The following is a 22,744-nucleotide window of genomic DNA, read 5'->3' as shown; positions in this document are numbered from 1 at the left end:
TCTTTTCATGGCAGAATAATCAGAACATGTCAAGGTATAAACACTCCACGTGTAACAGTGTGCCTTTCAACAATCCCCCAGCAAGAGATTGTAAAGGATTGCAATGGTGGCTTCAAGGCAGGTGCCAAAAGCTGGGTGAGCAACAGGACATGGAAAGAATTTAAATCAATGAGTAAACTCAAAACTGATCTTGGGTAACAGTTCATCACAGAAGCCATAATAAATACTTGAAATAGTTTACCAGGTCACACAGAAGCCTCAGACGTCTCAAACGCAGCTGGACACGAGACAGGAGTGTGGAATTTGGAAACCTGTTTTTGCACGGTTTGTGCTAATAAATGCACTCATTAACCTGTGAATTCATCAGCACCCCTGAGATCAACCTACTAACCCCCTGGCGGTGAGTGATCCCGAGAAGCACCAAGATCAGTCCTTGGTGGCAAGATACTCCGCAGATGCTGGAACCTGGAGCAAGACACATTCTGCTGGAGGAACTCAGCAGGCCAGGTAGCATCTGTTGGAGTTGAGGGCGGAAGGCACTTTTGGATATCTACTTCTCACATGGCTCACTGAGTTCCTCCAGCATCGCGCTCGCTGCTGCCTGCAAGAGCCCAGTACAGCTGACCGCTGCTCCCAACTAGAGATTTGGGAAGCACTCCTCGCAAGGAATTGACGGAAAGGTCATGCCTCCCTCTGCAATGGCTGCTTGGTGACTTTGACCCCCACCTGGTTAAGCAGTGGGGCCATTGCGGGCCTCTGCCAGGGTAGGTTGGTGCAGAAGGCGAGCAACCAGCAGAAGCAATATGAACACACGAATGCAGCCCTGACCACAAGAGTGAGCACTGGCGCAGGGCAACCTGCAGAAGAACACATCTTCCTGAGCAGGCTGAGGCCGCAGCATACAAGTCCCTGGGAGCACATGCCCATCTATCACTCCAGCTTGCAAAATACCACGAGGAAACACACCAAACAACACACACAAAAACGTCGGAAAAACTCAGCTGGTCAGGAGGGAATGGACAGCTGACACTTCAGCCTGACAACCTTCATCTAGGACCAGAAAGTAACCGGGCAGAATGAAGCACTACCAGCAAATATGAGGCAACAAACGATTGCCACTATTGCAAACACAGTCCATTTTGTAAAATATGCAACACAAGAGATTCTGCAGATGCTGGAAATCTTGAGCAACACACACAAGATGCTGGAGGAACTCAGCAGGTCAGGCAGCACCGACAGACGGTCCCCTCTACAGATGCTGCCTGACCTGCCGAGTTCCTCCTGCATTTTGTGTGTGTCGCCCATTTTGCAAAATGCATCATTTTATCTTTAAAAAGTGGAGCAAACAACAGAAACATTCACAGCAACAATCAAAGTGCACATTTTGAGCACTTTCAAACCATAATCTCTCATTCAAAGTGCATGAGGACCACGCCTGAGTCACACACTCACAATGCTGTAGTGATCAAACATGACTGTACAATGGTAAAATAACCATAGACTACAATACATAGGAGCAGAACTAGGCTATTTGGCCCATCGATTCTGCTCACTATTCCATCATGATTTATTACCCCTCTCAACTCCATTTTCATGTCTTTACCTGTAACCTTTGATGCCCTGATTAATCAAGAACTTATCAACCTCCACTTTAAATATACCCAATGACTTCACCTCCATAGCCGCCTGTGGTAATGAATTCCACAGATTCACCAACCTCTGCCTAAAGAAATTCCTCATCCTCTAAATTCTGAGGTGTTCCCTCTAGCCCTAGACTCCCCCATGATAAGAAATATCCTCTCCACATCCACTTTATCTTGGCCTTTCAATATTCGATAGGTTTCAATCAGGTTCCCTCTCATTCTTTTAAACTTCAGTGAGTACAGGCCCAGAGCCATCAAACACTCCTCATATGTTAACCCTTTCATTCCTGGGATCATTCTTGGGAACTTCCTCCTTTTGACATAGAACGTGAAAAGAAGTGGTCCCAACACTAGCCCCTGCAGAACACCACTAGATACTAGCAGTCAACCAGAAAAGGCCCCCTTTATTCCCACACTTTGTCTACTGCCACTCAGCCAAACTTCTATCCATGCTAGTATCTTTCATGTAATACCATGGACTCTTATCTTGTTAAGCAGTCTCTTGTGCAGCACCTTGTCAAACGCCTTTTGAAAATCTAAGTAAACAACATCCAGTGATTCTCCTTTGTCTATCCTGCCTGTTATTTCCTCAAAGATTTCCAACAGATTTGTCAGGAATGTATCTATCCTGCACCTTCCGAATTGCTCTCAGAAACTCTAATCATTGCTGTTCTGATGTCATCCCTGATATGTCCCCTTCCAACCAACTTTGGCTAGCTCCTCTCTCATACCTCTGTAATTCCATTTACTCCACTGTAATACTGATACATCTGACTTTAAGTTCTTCCTCTCAAGCTACAGGGTGAATCCTATCATATTACGATCACTGTCTCCTAGGTGTTCCTTTGCCTTAAGCTCCTCAATTAAATTTGATTCAATACACAACATCCAATCCAGAATTGCCTTTTCCCCTGGTGGGCTCAAACACAAGCTGCTCTAAAAGGCCATCTCATAGACATTCTACAAATCCCTTCTCTTGGGATTCAGCACCAACTTGATTTTCCCAATCTACCTGCATATTGAAATCCCCCATGCCTAACATAACATTGCCCTTTTTACATGCCTTTTTAAAAAATCTCCCATTGTAATATATATCCCACATCCAGGCTATTGTTCAGAGGCCTGTATGTAACTCACATCAGGGTCTTTTTACCCTTGCAGTTTCTTAACTCTACCCCCAAGGATTCTACACCTTCTGATCCCATGTCACCTCTTTCTAAGGATTTGATTTCTTTTTAACCAATGGAGTTACCCCATCCCCTCTGTCCTTTCGATACAATGTGTATCCTTGGATGTTAAACTCCCAACTATGATGTTCTTTCAGCCATGCCTCAGTGACGTCCACAATATCATACCTGCCAATCTTTAACTGTGCTACAAGATCATCTACTTTATTCCATATACTGCATGCTTTCAAATATTAACATCTTCAGTCCTGTATGTACCCTTTTTGATTTTGCCCCCATGTTGCACATCAACTCACCCCACTGACTGCAATTTTGCCCTATCATCTGCCTGGCCTTCCTCACAGTTTCACTACAAACTGCATTTACTTGTATACTAACCGACCCATCCTCAGGCCTATCACTCCAGTTCACATCCTCCTGCCTAATTAGTTCAAAACCTCCCCAATAACTCTAGAAAACTTGCCCGCAAGGATATTGGTCCCCCTCTAATTCAGGTGTAACCCATCCTTTCCGTAAAGGTCATCCCTTCCCCAGAAGAGATTCCAATGATCCAGAAATCTGAACCCCTGCCCCCTGCATCAATGCCTCAGCCACACATTCATTTGCCAAAGCATCCTATTCTTACCTTCACTGGTGTGTGGCACAGGCAGCGATCCAGAGATTACTACCCTTGAGGTCCTGCTTTTATTTTCTACCCAACTCCCTATATTCTCTCTTCAGGACTCATCCCTTTTTCTACCTATGTCATTGGTACCAACATGTACCATGACTTCCAGCTGTTCACCTTTAGGATACCATGGACCTGATCCAAGACATCCCTGACCCTGGTACCTGGGAGGCAACATACCATCTGTGTGTCTCTTTCACATTCACAGAATCTCCTGTCTGCTCCTCTAACTGTGAAATCCTCTATCACTGCTGCAGTCCTCTCCTCCCCTCTTCCCTTCTGAACCATAAAGCCAGATGAAGTGCCAGAAACCCAGTCGCTGTGGCTTCCCCCTGGAAAGTCATCCCTCCCGAATGCATCCAAAGGGAAATGACCACAGGAGTACGCTGCGCTGGCAACCTATTCTTTTTCCCTCTCCTGAGAGTCCTCCACTCACCTGCCTCCTGCAACTTAGAAGTGACTACCTTCCTGTAGCTCCTAATTATCACCTCCTCATTCTCCCATTTGGCCAAAGGTCATCGAGCTGCAGCTCCAGTTCCTTAACATGGTCTCCAAGGAACTGCAGCTCAATGCACTTTGTGCAAATACAGTTAACAGGGAGACTGGAGGTCTCCCAGAGTTTCCACACCTCACACAAAGAACATACCACTAACTCTGGATCCACTTTTAACACTCTAGCTATGTATTATTAAACTAAGAAAGAGAAAAAAAGACTTACTAGAAACTTACTTCCAGCCCCTGCCTGTTCTTGCTGAAGCTTGTTGAGCCAAAGCCACCCACTCTAACACTGGCTCACTCCAACAATGGCTGCTCCCACAGTGGCCGCTCTGCTTATACCTTGCTTCTTTTTATTGTCCCTTACCAAGCAACATATCTCACTTGGAAGACAAGTCCCAACAGGACCCATTCGCTCTTTAAACTGGTGAATAAACTCTACAAGAAACTGCCCCCAACTCACTCCACGATCTCCCACTCAGCAAACTTCCAGGATTGAGGACTTGATGGCCTCTTTACACCCTCTCTGAGGAGTTCTGCACAGCAAGCCTCAGCATTTCAGCTTGGTTCTCCATTATTCCCGGAGAACTTCTGCAGGTCCAAGGTAAGCCCAATAAAAAGAGCGATCCATGCCAGGTACGACCCATGGGCTCGCTTCATGCATCACCACTGGCTGCTGACTTTCCACTCAGCCCTTACAATGAGGAACTCCGCCATGGACGGTCCCAAGCCCAACTGCGAACAGAGGAGGGTCGGGCATGAGGCTAGCAACTCTATCCTGTAAAAACCCAGAGCTACAGAAACACCGATAGAAGCTCTAAAGATCTCAACCCCGGGAGAAAATGGGCTACACCAGGGGACACCTTGAAAGTGTTGCCCAGGACAAAGGACTCTGGTGAGCTGCTTTTAGCAGCCTATAGATCAACGGGGGTAATGGGTGAGGACCTACAATGACTACAATGAGGGAGCTCATGCCCAGTGGTGGGGCTCCTTACCGCGACCAACAGTGCTCGACTGCCGTGATCTCCTGCCACATGGCCTCCAGCCACTGTGCTCGTCTCGCACCTTCCCTTCCGTGATGGTCACAGCCTGAGGGAGGGCTTCCATCGTCCTTCGGGCACAGACCTGCAACACACGCAATGGGGAGAGTTAATGAGGAAAGGAAAAAGTGGGAGAGCAGGGAAAAGGGAGGGAACTGTGGGAAGGAAGGTGAGAGTGTGGGGAGGGGGAGATGGAGAGAACAGGCAAGAATGGGGAAGAGAGGGTGAGGGGAGAAAGTGTGTAGAGGACAGGGTGATAATGTGAGGGAGGGAGGGAAAGTGGAAAAAGGAAAAGAGAGAATAAAGAAGAGAGAGTAGAGAGTGGAGGAGAGAGGGAGAGGGAAAGTAGGAAGGGGGGAGTAGAGGGAATGGAGAAGAGAGAGAAAGAGTGGAGGAGATAGGGAAAATGATAAAAGAGAGGGCAAAGGAAGAAAGGAGGGTAGGAAGGGAGGAATAGAGGGAGCAGGGAGGAAAGAGGGAGAGTGATGGAAGAGAGGGAGAGGGAAGAAAGGAGGGAGGGAGAGTGGAAAGCAAGGAATGGAAAACATGGGGGAGGGAGAGTGGTGGAGAGGAAGAGGAGTGATGGAGGAGACAGTGAGGCAAGGAAGGGGGAGTGAGAGTGGAAGAGGGGTGAAAGAAGGGAGGTGGAAACGGGGAAGCAGGAATGAAGGAACAGGTAAGAATGGGGAGGGAGGGTGGTAGAGAAGAGGGTGAGAGAAGGAAGGAGGGAGAGTGGTCTGTGAGAGTGGAGTGAAGTATGATGGGAGAGAGGAGGGAAGAGATTACTAGTCAGTGTATAATATTAGGCCTCAGGATGGTTCAAACATTCGTTTATGTCACCAAAAACTTTAACAAATTTCTATAGATGCACAGTGGGGAGTACCCTGACTGGCTGCATCACAGCCTGGTATGGAAACACCAATGCCCAAGAACGGAAAAACCTACAGAAAGTGGTGGATAAGGCCCAGCCCATCACAGGCAAAGCCCTCCCCACAATTGAGCACGATTACAAGGCACGCTGACGCAAGAAAGCAGCGTCTATCGCCAAGGATCCCCACCATTCACACCATGCTCTCTTTTCACTACTACCATCAGGCAGGAAGTACGGGAGCCTTAGGTCCCACACCAGCAAGATCAGGGACAGTTATTACCCTACATCTATCAGGCTCCTGAACCGCCGAGGATAACTTCACTCATCACAACTCTGAACTGATTCCGCGACCTACAGACTCACTTTCAAGGACTCTTTACAACTCATGTTCTCAGAATTATTTTTTATTTGCAAAACGTGTCTTCCTTTGCCCATTGGTTGTTTGCCAGTCTTTGTCTTTATATAGTTTTCCATAAAATTCTATTGTATTTCTCTTTTCCTGTGAATGCCTGCAAAAAACAAATCTCAAGGTAGCATATGATAACATATACGTACTTTGACAATAAATTTACGCTGAACTTTGAATTTCTGTTGAATGGGATAGCGTTTTCCATGTTTTGTAGTCAGTATCCCTTGGAAGTGCTATTCCAAATAAGAAGTTGCAGTATCCAGATTGAATGGTACGCTCAGTGCTTGATGTTATCTGAGAGTCTTATGGAAGACCTGACTTCCCACCACACTGAGTGATTGTGAGCATTAACAGGGTGCTACTAGGTTCCAATGGTCTCTCGTTGAGCCTTTCAATATATGAAAAAACAAAGATATGTAGAATTTCCTTGTCAACTGTCAAAAATCACCTCTCCCTGAAGCTGTTTCTCCGACTATCAAACGTTCCGGAGTTGAGTTAGGGAGCTCAGTCAGATTCCTTCATGATCTCACTCATTCCCTCCTTATCAACAATCTGTCTCCAGTGAAAAGGTTCATTGTTTGAAGTGGATAAGATAGAAACACAGTCTTTTACAACCTGTCACTGATAATGATGCTGAGACACATCCAAGGATGTGCTGGGACACATCGTCAGTGATACAACCTGGGGTCACTGGGTGCTTTGGGCCTTTCAACATCAGATACTCTCGACCAGGCAACCCAGCCAGGGTTGATCAGGCCCTGGCTTGTGTCCCAGCAGCACTGGTCTACGGGTCACACTTCCTGATCCATAGCCATCTGAAGGCTCGCTCGGCAGCCTCCATGATGGTCCTGACGGCTCTCTTCTTTGCAGCTCTGTAATGCCAAGGAGAGAGTAGCCAGCAAAACATCTGCACCCCACCTCGATAGGCTCACATCGTGTCCTCCACCCCTGTCTCTGGCAATGCTCTACCAGTTCCTGGTATTTGGCTTTCTTATGTTCAAATGCTTCCTCGATCCAGTCTTCCCAAGGAACTGCAGTTCTACCATGACTTTGAGGCTTCTGACAGAATGACCATGTCAGGACTCAGGGATGACAATGCGATGAAGTCCAGGAATTTTAATTGCTTGCCCAGATCGACTTTCAGTTGCCAGTCAGGCGCTGTGGCGAGCAAGCCTACTGGTGATCTGGGCTGAGACTGGTTGGTCTCCAGCTTTAACAAAACCTATGGGCTTTCTGAGTTTGTGAAGGTGCCTACTGTTGTTAATGACTGAAGAGATACTTCCTGCCACTGCCTTCATGGCGCCAGCAGTAGTGGCTTCTCCAAGGCTTTTGGGCAGCTGCTGAGAATTGCTCCCGGGTCCCTCTGCCAGGGCAGAGTGGACATGATGGTGCCTTATTTTTGCCCCAAGCAAAAAGGTTCACTGGACTAGGCAGGACATCATACACAGCCTGGATCATGAATTTGATGCGCTGGGGTTCTGCCTGTCAGATGCTGGACCAGGAGAGCTTCCACTTCAGCGCACCCTCCCATCTTGTCCAAGCACCCTGCTGCCCTATTCCTACCCTCCTGGTGATCTGCACTTCCTCGACAACTGCCCAAACTTCTTCCAGGACCTTAATGCCTGCTGATGAGACCTTGAGGTCACTGGAATCTCTGTACAATGGCAATTTTCTTGTACGGAAAATGAAGAATTCCTTATTCAGACTACTGAAGGGAAGCTGCAGTTTATTCTTCTTCCCATTTAGAGCAATGCTGCTCAGGCTACGTGTGAGGCCCAGCCATCTTTGAAAGCAGCCATTGATCTTTCTTTCAAGCACCTCAACTGCTGAGATGAGTACCTCGTACACCAGCATGGGCCAAAGGATTCAGGGGATGATGCCATGATGGTAGATCCAGGCCTTGAACTTGCCAGGTAGGCCTGATTGTCCACACTGGTGAGCCAGACTTCTAACTCCTTGATAGTTTCCAGATGGCAGCCGCATCTCTTAGGCTGCGGTCAAAGACTTTCCCCAGGCTCTTGACTGGTTTCTCAGAGATGCATGGGATAGCAATATCATCCAAGCAGAAACTGAACTTGTCCATGAGTCTGCCTTTCTTTAGCACCAGAAATCTGATTCCTCTGGCTTAAAGCTCATCCTTGCCCATGTACTCAAGTAACTTCTTCAAGCTGGCCTGTTTAAAATGATGGTGAAGGCATCAGAGTGTGCTGTTTCATGCTTGTTGATCACATCACTCAGATCATCTACAACCTGATTGACATTGGCCTGAGGTGGAATGTACACCACTACCAAAATGATCGCTGAAATCTCCCGTGGCAGGTAAAATGGCCAGCATTCAGTTGCAAGATATTGCAGGTCTGGTGAGCAGGATTGGAACAGCACCACCACATTTGTACACTACAAGGAATTGGTTATAAAGCAACCCCTCCCCCCCCCCCCCACCTTTGGCTTTAAAAGACTCAGCTGTCCCGACCTTGGCGGTGTATTGGCCAATCTGAATCACAGCATCCAGTACAGAACGGGTTAACCAGGATTCTGTGAAACAAAGGGCGAATGTGGTCCTAATGTTCCTCTGATACAGCACCCTAGCTCTAAGATCATCAATTTTATTCACCAGAGACAGAACATTTGCCAGCAAGCTAGTCAGTACTGGGAGTCGAATACTTTTTTTAAACACACCATTTGCCCAGCACGATAACCTTGTTTCCCCCAATGTCTTAAGGGGACAGTCTGCCAGCCACAGATCAATCTATTTCTGTCAGTTTTGAGCAACGAAAAATTGTTTAATCGCACTGAAACGTCATTACTAACTGTATACTCCTGAGATACAGTTGTAATCTTATAGAAACATATAAAATTATGAAAGGGATCTATATGATAGAGGCAAGAAAGTTGTTTCCATTGCTAGGTGAGACTGAAACTAGGGGATATAGCCTCAAGGTTCAGGGGAGTAGATTTAGGATGGAGATGAGGAGGAACTGCTTTTCCCAGAGGGTGGTGAATCTGTGGAATTCTCAGCCCAATAAAGCAGTGGAGGCTACCTCAGTAAATATATTTAAGACAAGGTTGGATAGATTTTTGCATAGTAGGGGAATTAAGGGTTATGGTGAAAAGGCAGGTAGGTGGAGATGAGTCCATGGCCAGATCAGCCATGATCTTACTGAATGGCGGAACAGGCTCAATGGGCCAGATGGCCGACTCCTGCTCCTATTTCGTATGTTCTTATGTAGATCTCAGCTGTAGCAGGCTGAAACGGGAATATCTGATAGTTTCCATCGGAGCTGCCACTTCAAGTTGCCTTTAATTTGGCGCCCCGGAAGTGGAGGGCTAATTTAAGAGCTAGGAACAATTCAGAGCGAGGTTGGAGGCAACATTGGATGCATGTCAACTCTGGCAGGGTTTGCAGACCATTACTTCCTACAAAGTGAAACCCAACATCATGACTGGCAACGATGCTTCACTACCAGACGAGCTCAATGCCTTTCATGCTCGCTTTGAAAGGGAGACTTAAACTACAGCTGTGAGGATCCCTGGTGCACCAAGTGACCCTGTCATCCCTGTCTTGGAGGCAGAGGTCAGGCTGTCTTTCAAGAGGGTGAATCCTCGCAAGGCAGCAGGGCCCTGTACCTGGTAAGGCTCTGAAAACCAATGCCAACCATCTGGCAGATGTATTCAAAGACATTTTCAATCTCTGTCTGCTACGGTCAGAAGTTCCCATCTGCTTCAAGAGGGCAACAATTATATCAGTGCCCAAGAAGAATAGCATGAGCTGCCTTAATGACTGTCGTCCAGTAGCACTCACATCTATGGTGAGGAAATGCTTTGAGAGTTGTTCATGGCTAGAATCAACTCCTGTCTCAGCAAGGACTTGGACCCTCTGCAGTTTGCCTATCACCACAATAGATTTACAGCAGACATGATCTCAATGGCTCTCCATGTGGCCTTGGATCACCCAGACAATACAAATATCTATGCTGTTATTGACATCTTCAAGGAGCGGTGCCTCAGAAGGGTGGTGACCCCACCACCCAGGACATGCCCTTTTCTCACTGTTACCATCAGGTAGGAGGTACAGAAGCCTGAAGACACACACTCAGTGATTCAGGAACAGCTTCTTCCCCTCTGCCCTCCGATTCCTAAATGGACTTTGAACCCGTGAACATTACCTCACTACTTTTTTTATTTCCTATTTTTTACATTACTTATTTTAATTTAACTATTTAAATATAAATATTTTAATTTGAATATATATATTTACTGTAATTCAGTTTATTCCTATATGTATCATGTAGTGCATTGTACTGCTGCGGCAAAGTTAACAAATTTCATGACGTACGCCGCTGATATTAAACCGGATTCTGATTCTGATTCTCTAGCTCCTGGAAGATCCATCTACTGCCTGGAACTGATGTAGTTGTCACCACGAGGTCATCCATGAAGACTCCGACTGGGGCCTCCCACACGCCTGTCTTGGTCACAGGGGCTCTACACTCCCCTTTAGCTGCCTTAACCAGCATGTTCATGGTTAGGGAGAAGAGGATCACTGAGATTGTACATCCCGTTATAATACCCTTCTCGAGCCAGATAAAACCCATTGGGATAGATCTTCCAAATCAGTGCAGTGCAGGATATCCTAATAGTTACCTATTTCAATTCGGCCTCCCATTCGCATACTGACATGTCTGTCCACAACCTCCTCTACTGCGACGACAAAGCCAAACTCAAGTTGGGGGAGCAACACCTCATATTCCACCTGGGTAACCTCCAAACTGATGGCATGAACATTGACTTACCTAACTTCTGGTAATTTCTCCCCTTCCCCTCTTTCTCTTTTTTCCCCCATTCCCTATTCTGGATACCCTCTCTCCCCTTCACTTCTCTGACCCCGCCCATCACCTCCCTCTGGTTCACCTCCATCTTCCCTTTATTCTTGGGTCCACTGTCCATCTTTTTCAGCCTTTTCCCTCTTCCACCTATCACCACCCAGCTTCTCACATCATCCCCCCTTCCCCTTCACCTGGTCTCACTTGTCACCTGTCAGCTGTTACTCCTTCCCTCCCCCTCCTTCCTATTCTGGCTTCTCACCCCATCCTTTCCAGTCCTGACAAAGAGTCTCGGCGTGAGAAGTCGATTCTTCTTTCCCTCCCTGACCTGCCGAGTTCCTCCAGCATTTTGTGTGTTGCTTAAGATTTCCAGCATCTGCAGAATCTCTTGTGTCCACGATCAACTACAAGTGCTCTGGAGGTTTTCCAACAGGAATGATGCACCGGAGACACAAGGGACTGCAGATGCTGGAATCTGGAGCAACGCATAAGCTGTGGGAGGAACTCAGTGGGTCGATCAGCATCTGTGGGTGGAAAGGAACTGCCAACATTTCGGGTCGAGCACTCGCCTCAGAACTGTTCCACTAATCCCTGAGGATCACAGCGCTCTATCTAAGCTATCAAACTCAAAGTAATTCAAATTCTGCTCAGTCTATGTCCGTGGGATTTGATCGTCATCATTTGGGACTATAAATTGCTGTGTGGGCTTCCTGTTACTTAAAAATATATATAGATTAGGAAAGTGTTTTTATTCCCAATGGGTTACTGTGTCCTGGAACAGAGGAGGAAGCATTTTACGAAATGGAGCTGCATGTACATTGAGAAGGGAGGTTTCTATGGTGTAGGATTGTGGACAAATTGGGAGTTCCTTTGAAGATCTGACACAAGAGCAAAAGGCTGAATGGCTTCCTTCACTTCATCCTTCCATTTATCTGTCAATAAGTCCAACACAAGTACACACACTAACGCCTAGACAAAAATACACGTGCACAGCAACATTCCCAACACATACACACCAGCACCCTGACACAAATACACACATACCAACATGCAGCACAATTACACACCAATGGCCTCAACACTAACGCACACATGCACACGCGCACACGCACACATTGAGGGGTGACCTTACAGAGGTGTCTAAACTCCTGAGGGTTATAGATAAGGTAAACACTTAAAAGTCCTTTACCAGGGCAGTGGAACTAAAAACAAGGCGGCATATGGTGAAGGTGAGAAGAGAAAGCTTTTCAACGGGACCTGAGAGGCAACTTTTTAATCTAAAGGCTGGTCAGTATATGGAACAAGCTCTCAGAGGAAATAGTTCAGGTAGGTACAAGAACAACATTCAAAAAACATCTGGATCAATATAGAGTAGGAAAGGTTAAGGATCTGAGCCAAATATGGGCAAATGGAAAGAGCCAAGGTTGGCATGGACAAGTTGGGCCAAGGGGCCTGTTCTCCTACTGTATTAGTCAATGACATACACCAAAACTTTCAACACAACACACACCAGCACACATAGATACACAGACCACCACACACACCAGCTCAGATACACATTCACACACACACACACCCATCCACCAGCAAACATACACACATACACACCCACAAACATACACACACACACACACACACACACACACACTAGCATACATGCCAACACCCTGAAACCAACTCTCATGCACAAACACTCACAAAATACACACACCAAACCTCTATGCAATTACACATAAATGAACACTCTCAGTCTGTAGTGTAAGGGAATGTCTTAAAGACAGAAAATGGCCAAGAGGTTTGATGGGGGAGGGGGGGAAACGGACGAGGGGGGTGGAATAAAGGTATTAGTTAAGTAAGACCATAAGATATAGGAGCAGAATTAGGCCATTTGGCCCATCAAGTCTGCTCCGCAAGTAAATACACGTAGTTATTGCCCTACCAGAATACCCGACTGTCTTTTAGTCATCACCCCTCCACACTCTGGAGTTCCTGACACTTCTGATTGCTTTGGTGGACAAAATGATGCTGAAAGCACCGAGCCAACACTAGGACTGGTGTGACTGATTAAAACTGAGCCACAGGAAAGCTGAAACTGGAAATTTTAGAAGTCTTTATTCACACAGCAAACTTCCAGGATAGAGAGAGTCCAAGAGAATCTCACTCCCCTGACATGATGTTTTATCCTTCAGAATCAGAATCAGAATCAGGTTTATGATCACCAGCATGTGTCGTGAAATTTGTTAGCTTAGCAGCAGCAGTTCAACGCAATACATAATCTAGAAGACAAAAATAAAATAATAATAATAAATTTATAAGTAACACAAAGATAGAAATGTACAATTAACTACAGTTTCAATTGGTATAATCACCTACTTTAACATTAGGAAGATAGTCAGGTAAATTTACAGAATTAGATATTTACAATGGTAGCACATCCCAATTAGCAGAACCACATTGAATAGTCAACACTGGTGACTGTTCCAAAAGCCTGTGCACACTCAAAATATACACATTTGCATCTTTTGTTACAGTGTTGAAGGCCATCTCCATGAATATACAAACAAAAGAAGATCTGCAGATGTTGTTATGATCATAAATGTTCCATGAATATACAACTAACCAGAAGGTTAAGCAACAAAACAGATCTGACCTGAACTGTGGTTTAAATGGCAGGGATACACCTTTCACAATGTCCTAATACCAAGACCATTCATCTATTGTCTTTCCTGAAGTAGTTTCAATGGAACAGATAATTTAGAACATTGGTTTAACTCGCCACGGAGTATCAGTTGAAAGTTAAGCTGTGTATAGGTTTTATTTCCTGAAGACTGGCTCTCGCTTTAGTTAATCCATAACTAAGCTTTCCATAATTGTATAACTCCAGAATGATCCCTATCAGGGAGATTTTCCACAGTGACAAGCGTCAGCGTGGGAACACGGTCCTGTCTGGAGGCACTTCAGTTCACAGGTTAGTTGCTCCGTCGCCGTGCATTGTACAGCCAAGCTGCTTTTCAAGTTCAGAGGAAGGGAAGGCCTGTAAGTGATTTTCAAATGGTTGCTCTGCTGATGAGATCTTTCTTGTAGTTTATGTTGGCTTCCACTGTGCCTGTGGTTGTTCAGCAACTCCTCACCAATTGCATTATCTGTGTCTGTGAGGGTTCACCACACCCATGTGCAACTACGGCCTAAGTCAGTCCTCCAAGGGAAGGTCACCATAATGGTCAAGTCCTTTCCCTTGAACTATGGCTTCTCCTCTACCACAGTTGACAGAGCTCTTAATTGAGTCGCATCTCTGCTCTCAGTCCCTCTCCTCCTCGGCAGAGTCCTCATCCCTCTGGTCCAGATTCCTCTGGTCCTCATCTTTCCCACCAGCTTTTGAATTAGAGGTGGTCATTGACTTCAGAAAGCGGGCAGAGCACACACTCCTATCTGTATCAGTGGTACCGAGGTGGAGGTGGCTGAGTGAACATCACCATTTGGTCCTGGTCCAAACAGGTTGATGCCTCGATAGAGAAAAGTGTACCAGCAGCTCGACTTCCCCAGGAGGTTATGGAAATCCCGCATGCACACGTTGACCCTCACCAATTTTTGTAGATACATAGAAAGCATCCTATCTGGATGCACTACACCTTGGCATAACAACAGCTCTGACAAAGACTGTAAGAAACTGCAGCCAGTTGTGGAACAGCTCAGAACATCACAGAAACCAGCCTCCCCTCCGTGGATTCTGCCTACACTTCTCACTGCCTCAGTAAAGTAGCCAACATAATCAAAGACCCCACCCACCCTAGATATTCCCTCTTTTCCCTCTCCCATCGGGCAGTAGGTACAAAAGCCTGAAAGTATGTACCACCAGGCTCAAGGTCAACTACTATCCCACATTATAAGACTCTTGAATGGGCCCTAATATGATAAGATGGACTCAGCCTCACAATCTACCTCTTTGTTGCCCTTGCACTTTATTGTCTGTCTGCGTTGCACTTTCCCTGTAACTGTAACACTTTATTCTGCACCCTGTCATTGCTTTCCCTCAACACACTTGTGGTTCGAAATGATCTACATAGCTGGCATGCAAAACAAAGTTTTTCACTGTGCCTCGTTACATGAGATAGTAATAAACCAGTTAACAATTACCATCCTTCGCAACCTCTGCGATCTCGACCACCAGATGTACCGTACATTATCCACCCTTTGTCCTGCAGCGTTTAAAAATGACCGTTCCCCGCAAAACTCCCCCACCTTCTCAAGGGTAATTAGGGATAGGCAATAAACGCTGGTCTTGCTGCTGATGCCCAGATCCTGTTTATCATTTCCTCTTTGCTCCCTCTGATTGGGCAGAAAATACAAAGTCTGAATGTACATAGCACCAGGCTCAAGGACAACTTCTGTCCCACTGTTATCAGATCCTTGAACGGACCCCTTATACAAAGAGATGGACTTGACCTCACAGTCTACCTCATTGTGACCTTGCACCTTGTTGTCTGCCTGCACTGTACTCTCTCCATAACTGTAACTCTTTATTCTGCATTTTGCTGCTGTTTTTCCCTTGTTCTACCTCGATGTACTGATGTGATGAAATGATCTGTATGGATGGCATGCAAAACAGCTTTTTGCTGTATCTCGGTACATGTGACAATAATAAACCAATTATCAATTTTAAAAAATTAAATTGAAAAGCATGCTCCCTGCTCACAATCACATTGCTGATTATTTATTCTTACTGTGGGCCAATTTCCTGCTGTGTTTTCTCTATTACATTGAGGATGACACTTCAAATCTGCCTCATCAGCTTCTAAATAACTTGAAGTGATAAACAGCACAATTGTAAATGAAAATCTGTCTCGCTTTCTCCTTTTTTTTTCCCCAGAAAGAACAATTACAATGAAGGGATGCAATTGTCCCACCAAGGACATTCTGGACCCTTGCACCTGATCAAGTTGGAGATGGATGGATTGATGGAATGAGTCGGTCAGATAGATCAGCCATGCAGGGTTTCGTTGCTCAAGTTGCTCCAGGTTCATGAATTTTGAACTGCCTCTGTAGCACGCTACTGCCTACATGTACGGGAGGGATGGTGTGTGGGGATTGTGCCTTCCGCCAGTAGGAACAGTAGTTCAGCATTTGATAGAGGAGAGCAACTCTTCAATCTGAGCAACGCACACAAAATGCTGGAGGAACTCAGCAGACCAGGCAGGTTTTCTTCAGTAGGACTGGAGAAAAACGATGAGGAGTAGAGTTAGAAAGTGGGAGGAGGGGAGGAAGAAACACAAGGTGATAGGTGAAACTGGGAAGGGGAGGGGTGAAGCAAAGAGCTGGGAAGTTGATTAATGAAAGAGATACAGGGCTGGAGAAGGAGGAAGGCCACGGAAGAAAGAAAAGGAGGTAGGAGCACCAGGAGCAACTCATAGGTCAATGGCAGGGACCTTAGGAGCATCAATGAACCCAAGGGTCACCTTTGAGTAAATCCATATCTTCCTGAAAGTGGTGGCACAGGTGGATAGGGGGAGTGAAACGGGTGTTTGGTAAACCTACACTCATAGGCCGAAGCTTTGAGCATAAGAGTTAGCACATCACATTGCAGCTGTACACAACACAGCTCGGTTGGACTGCACGTGGACTGTGTACTGTTCTTGTTGACTCACTATAGAAAAGATACGGTTGTGATAGAGAGTGCAGAAGAGATTCACCAGGAAGGTTGTATTTACAAGGAGACATTGTACAGGCTAGGTTATTTGCACTAGAATGTAGGAGGCTGAGGGGTGACCTTTATAAAATCATGAGGGGCATAGATAGGGCGGATAGTCAGGGGTCTTTCTTCTAGGGTAGGCGAGACAATAACTAGAGGTTTAAGGTGAGAGGGCAGAGATTTAAAGGAGATCCAATGGGTTAGTTTTTCCACTAAGAGGGTATGGTTAACTGGAAAGAAATGCCGTAGGAGTGGCCTTGGGAATTCACTGCAGATCCTCACCACTCGGTTCACAGTAACTGAAGAGCAGTGGCCATGACCGCACTTCCAAAGGGCCCCCTCTCTCTTCCAAGTGTCCAAGCATCTGTGAAGAGCGAGTGTTCTTGACCTTTGTTGTTCAGAGGAACAGGGATTTGCCAGACTGTCCATTCCAGGGACAAACTCTTCCTGATGCTCCAGCGTCTTGGGATATACTGTAATTCCATCCTCGACGTCAATGTTATACACTCCACAGCAAACCAGTTCAATTTTTAATGCACCAACCGATTCCCATTCCCACCGAAGGTCATTGAGGCTGGTGGAGTGGGAGGGGCGCGAGTTAACTTTGGCTGCGTGTTCCACCATCACCCGCTCCTTGGCATCCACCCTACCGCAGGCGTGAGCTCATGGTGTTATGTGAAATGTCAACATTAGATTAGATTAGATTAGATTATGAGGACACGCAGTCCTCTTTTATTGTCATTTAGTAATGCATGCATTAAGAAATGATACAATTTGTTCCTCCAAAATGATATCACAGAAACACAAGACAAACCAAGACTAAAAAAACTGACCAAAACCACATAATTGTAACATATAGTCACAACAGTGCAAAGCAATACCATAATTTGATGAAGAACAGACCATGGGCAAGGTAAAAAAAAATCTCAAAGTCTCTCGAAAGTCCCATCATCTCACGCAGACGGTTTAGAAGGAAGAAAAACTCTCCCTGCCATGAGCTTCCAGCGCCGCAAACTTGCCGATGCAGCACCCTGGAAGCACCCAACCACAGTCCAACTCTGAGTCCGTCCGAAAACTTCGAGCCTCCGACCAGCCCTCCGACACCGAACACCATCTCTGCCGAGCGCTTCGACCCCAGCCCCGGCAACAGGCAATACACAAAGCCGAGGATTTGGGGCCTTCCCCTCCGGAGATTCTCGATCGCACAGCAGCAGCGGCAGCGAAGCGGGCATTTCAGAAGTTACTCCAGATGTTCCTCCATGCTTCTTCACGTCTGTCTCCATCAAATCAGGATTGTGCACGGCCTCTACTTAACAAATACAATATCATTTCGGAGCAGCAGCACGTGCTGCGTCGCGCCGCCATCTTCTCCTCCCCTCCTCCTCAACATACCCCAGAATCTAAGGGTATTGCCATCCTGGCTCAGATCATCTGATGTAGCACAGAAGAAAAACTGAAACCAGACCATTCCTGGGACTGGCCTGTTATCCGCTGCATATATTCCAAGAGACATCATGAGCTAATAGGAGCCAGTTGGGAATTCGAATTGGAGATGGTGGGGGTGGGACGGATTGGGGATGTGGGTGGTGCAACACTGTAGTGACTGACCTCACCCAGAACTAAACACTTGCCTTAAAGGTACTTTATATTATCCATTACATGGAGATCTCTCTATGGGTTAATTCCAAAGCCGTGCTGTGGAATGTGACTTCACGCTTGGCTCAGTGTGAGGATTGTACATCCACTGATGTATGTGCTGTGTGGTAAACCTGGCAACGATCCCCAGACCTACAGGGAACAGTTCAGCTGCCGCCAATGTTCCTGCAATGCGGTAGAGCTCGGCGCAGTTTTCTGAGCATAGGGAGAAATTCAGCAGCTTCTCACGTGGAGCAGCAGCACAGAGAGGGAGGCAGAAAGTGAGGGGAGAGGGGACAAGGCAGACAGATCGTGAGGGGGGAGAGAGAGGGTGAAAAGAGTGGGAGAAGTGAGGGATAGTGAAGGAAGTGAGAAAGGCAGTAAGAAGAGTGAGAGTGAGGAAAGAGGGAAGAAGTGGGGGAAGGGAGAGTGTAAGGAAAGAAAGAGTAAGTGAGGAAAGAAGGGGGTGAGGAAAAAGGAGTAAACGGAGAGAGAGAGAGAGAAGGCAAGGAAAGAGAGCGGGGAGAGAAAATGGAAAGAGCGAGGTTAGAGGGACAGGGAAAGTGAGAAAATAGGGAGAGAGGGTGAGGGAGAGTGAGGGAAGAGAAAGTGGTGCAGAGAGAGAGGTAAAAGAGAGACAAGCAGAGAGTGAATAGAGAGAGAAAGAGGTTGGGGGATGAGAGAGGGAAGAGAGACATTGAGGAAAGAGTAAGGAAAGTCAGAGAGAGGGAAAAGAAAGAATGAGAAGAAAGAGTGAGGAAAGAGAAGGAGTGGGGGAAGGGAGAGAGTGAAGTGATGGAAAGAGAGTGAGAGAGAGATCGTGAGAAAGTGAAAGAAAAAGAGGGAGGGAACGAACGAGCAAATGAAGGAAAGGAAATGGTAGCATGTTGAACTTCTTACTAGAGCAGTAATATGCAAGGGCATGAGAAAATAGGAACTAAAGTAGGCCACTCGGCCCCTTAAGTCTGCCCCACCATTTATTATGACCACTGCTAATCTGCCTTGGCCATATCAACTCTTCTGTTAGGAGTATAACCCTCTCCTTAACTCAATTGCACAGAGCCTCATAAGAGTTATACAGAACAGAAACAAGCCCTTCGGCCCAACTCATCTGTGCTGACCAAGTAGCTCAACTGAACTAGTCCCATTTCCCTGCATTTGGCTTCTCAACCTTTTCTATCCATTTATCTGCCCAATATCTTATTAATGTTGTAATTGTATTCAGCTCTACCTCAGATCCCTATAAAAAATGTTTCTACCCATTTTAAACCCATGTCATCTTGTTTTGGACTCCCTACCCTGCGGAAAGCTCTTGACCTTTCACCTGATTTACTCCTTTCATAACTTTCATAATCTTAGATAAAGCCTAGGTAAAATCAAGGTAGATAAAATCTTTCAGTTTCGGATGGCATTACTGAGGGCAAGTGACAACTTACTGGTGGTTAACAAAACAAGAAATACAACTAATTCATTAATAACACTTTTACTGTGAAAAAATTATGGTAAACAATCGCTGCAAACAATGAAGAGGCAAGCCTAAGTCAAGGGTCAAAGCGTACGGGTTCATGGCAAAGTCAGAGCAAAGTTGAGGCATTTTCAAGAAGTGGTCGGAGGGAAGTCAAAGCATGTTTGAGACAGAGTCTGGGTGAGCGGATTCGAGGCCCGTCCACCTAAACTGTAAGTCAAGTTTTGATCGATCTAAGCACCAGACCGATTTGGAAAGATTGGGTATGGGCCGAAACATGGCAGCAAGGTGCAGGCCGAGAGTGCCACAGGGCCTGAGTCTTAGAGCGAGGAACGATCCAATGTTTAGACAATTTAAACATGGGCTGATGGATTGAAAAGGCAGGGTGTCAGGACAAGAGGTGAGGTCAGGCTGGTTCTGCTCGCTGCTCCGCAACATCTACTCCACTCTTCACTGCACCAAGACTGAGGCTGAGGCTTTGGGCCTGCTCCAGGCTTTGTGTCTGCGGACTCACTTTCATCCTAAATGCTATTCACTTACTTTTATTGTTTGCACAGTGTGTCTTCTTCTCTTTGCACATTGGGTGCTTATTAGTCTTTTTTTAAAAAACAGGTTCTTTTGGGGTTTTTGTTTCGTGGCTGCCTATAAGGAGACAAATCTCAAGCTTGTATAATAATGCATATATATTTTGATAATCAATGTACTTTGAACTTTAGGATCACCTCTCAGTCTCCTACTTTTCAGGACAAACAGTCCCAACCGATGCAATCTCTGCCTATAACTCAAGCTCTCCAATTCTAAATCTCCTTAATCACAACCATCCTGACCAGAACCAGAATACAATGTTCCATGTGCAGTCTCTTGAATCTCTTATACAGTTGTAATGTAGCATCTCAGCTCTTGAACTCAAGATAAGTATGCCAGATGGCTTCTCCACCACCCCACCTACTTTTCAGGGAACTATGTACTTCTACCCCTTGGTCTCTCTGCTCTACGGTGCTTGTCATTCACCGTGTCAGTAAACCCTGATTTAACTTCCCAAAATGCATCACTTTGCATTTGACTGATTTAAATTCCTTCCACCATTCCTGCTCCCACTTTCTCAGTTGATCTACACCCTTACCATCTTCAGTGTCGACCACACCACTGATTTTGGTGTTATCCGTAAAACATACCAGTCATGCTACCTACATTCTCATCCAAATCATTAATATAGATGGGAAATGATAGAGGATCCATTATCAAACTCTGCGGCACACTACTGGTCCTAGGCCTCCAATCTGAGAAATTTCTCTCCAGGACAATTGACTAGCTCATTCTGGATCCCATGAGATCTAACCTTTCGGACCTTGTGAAAGGTCTCGCTAAAGTCCATGTAGACAACATCTATCACCCAGCTTTCATAAATCCTCTTTGTCACCTCTTCAAAAAAACATTTGAATCTGAGAGGCAGACCTTGCCTCTCTGAATGCAAACTGCATCTCTCAGAGTCCTCTCCAGTAGCTTTCCCACCATTGATGTTAGGCTCACTGGGCCTGTAGTTCTCTAACTTGTCCTGGCAGCCCTTCTTAAATGTATTTCAACAACATCATGCCTCATTCTTGTAAACTCCATGGAATACAGATCCAACTTCATCAGCTGTTCACAATAGGACAACTCTTCCATTGCAGGATTTAGCCAAAAGAATCCCTTCTGGACTGCCTCCAGTGCTAGTACATCCTTTGGTAAATAAGGAGACCAAAACATACACGACAATGGCGTAACTGCACAGAGCGATACAGAGAGCTGAAGAAGTAATTGACAAAGGTCAGGTTAAATCCCATCAGGATATCCACCAGAGTTTGGAAGAGTGAGAGGGGACTCAGTGAAAACGTATCCGACCCTGAAGGGTCTTGACAGGGTGGATACGGAGTGGGTGCTTCATCTTGTGGAAGGATCTAGAACTAGGGGCCATTGCTGAGAAACAAGGACTCACCTACTTAAAGTTGAGGTGACACACATAAAAGTTGCTGGTGAACGCAGCAGGCCAGACAGCATCTCTAGGAAGAGGTGCAGTCGACGTTTCAGGCCGAGACCCTTCGTCAGGACTAACTGAAGGAAGAGTGAGTAAGGGATTTGAAAGTTGGAGGGGGAGGGGGGAGATCCAAAATGATAGGAGAAGACAGGAGGGGGAGGGATGGAGCCAAGAGCTGGACAGGTGATTGGCAAAAGGGATACGAGAGGATCATGGGATAGGAGATCCGGGAAGAAAGACGGGGCGGGGGGGAAACCAGAGGATGGGCAAGGGGTATATTCAGAGGGACAGAGGGAGAAAAAGGAGAGTGAGAGAAAGAATGTGTGTATAAAAATAAGTAACAGATGGGGTACGAGGGGGAGGTGGGGCATCAGCGGAAGTTAGAGAAGTCAATGTTCATGCCATCAGGTTGGAGGCTACCCAGACGGAATATAAGGTGTTGTTCCTCCAACCTGAGTGTGGTTTCATCTTTACAGTAGAGGAGGCCGTGGATAGACACGTCAGAATGGGAATGGGATGTGGAATTAAAATGTGTGGCCACTGGGAGATCCTGCTTTCTCTGGCGGACAGAGCGTAGATGTTCAGCAAAGCGGTCTCCCAGTCTGCGTTGGGTATCGCCAATATATAGAAGGCCACATCGGGAGCACCGGACGCAGTATATCACCCCAGCCGACTCACAGGTGAAGTGTCGCCTCACCTGGAAGGACTGTTTGGGGCCCTGAATGGTGGTAAGGGAGGAAGTGTAAGGGCATGTGTAGCACTTGTTCCGCTTACACGGATAAGTGCCAGGAGGGAGATCAGTGGGGAGG

The 22,744-nt window shown here is 46.2% G+C and overlaps 1 protein-coding gene across 1 annotated transcript in view; it reads right to left on the bottom strand.

The window, feature by feature from the left end:
* The window catches only part of gli1 (GLI family zinc finger 1), a 149,805-nt gene that overhangs the window by 92,325 nt on the left and 34,736 nt on the right, over window positions 1–22,744 (bottom strand). The window contains exon 2 of the mRNA XM_063037327.1: window positions 4,988–5,117. Within this exon, the coding sequence (XP_062893397.1) occupies window positions 4,988–5,099 (112 nt within the window). The 5' untranslated portion in view covers window positions 5,100–5,117. The remainder of the gene's footprint in view (window positions 1–4,987; window positions 5,118–22,744) is intronic.

This window comes from Mobula hypostoma, chromosome X1 (assembly GCF_963921235.1).
Source record: "Mobula hypostoma chromosome X1, sMobHyp1.1, whole genome shotgun sequence".
Classification (NCBI taxonomy): domain Eukaryota; kingdom Metazoa; phylum Chordata; class Chondrichthyes; order Myliobatiformes; family Myliobatidae; genus Mobula; species Mobula hypostoma.
Note: the sequence above shows the minus strand (reverse complement) of the source record. Positions and strands in the feature narration are given on the sequence as shown.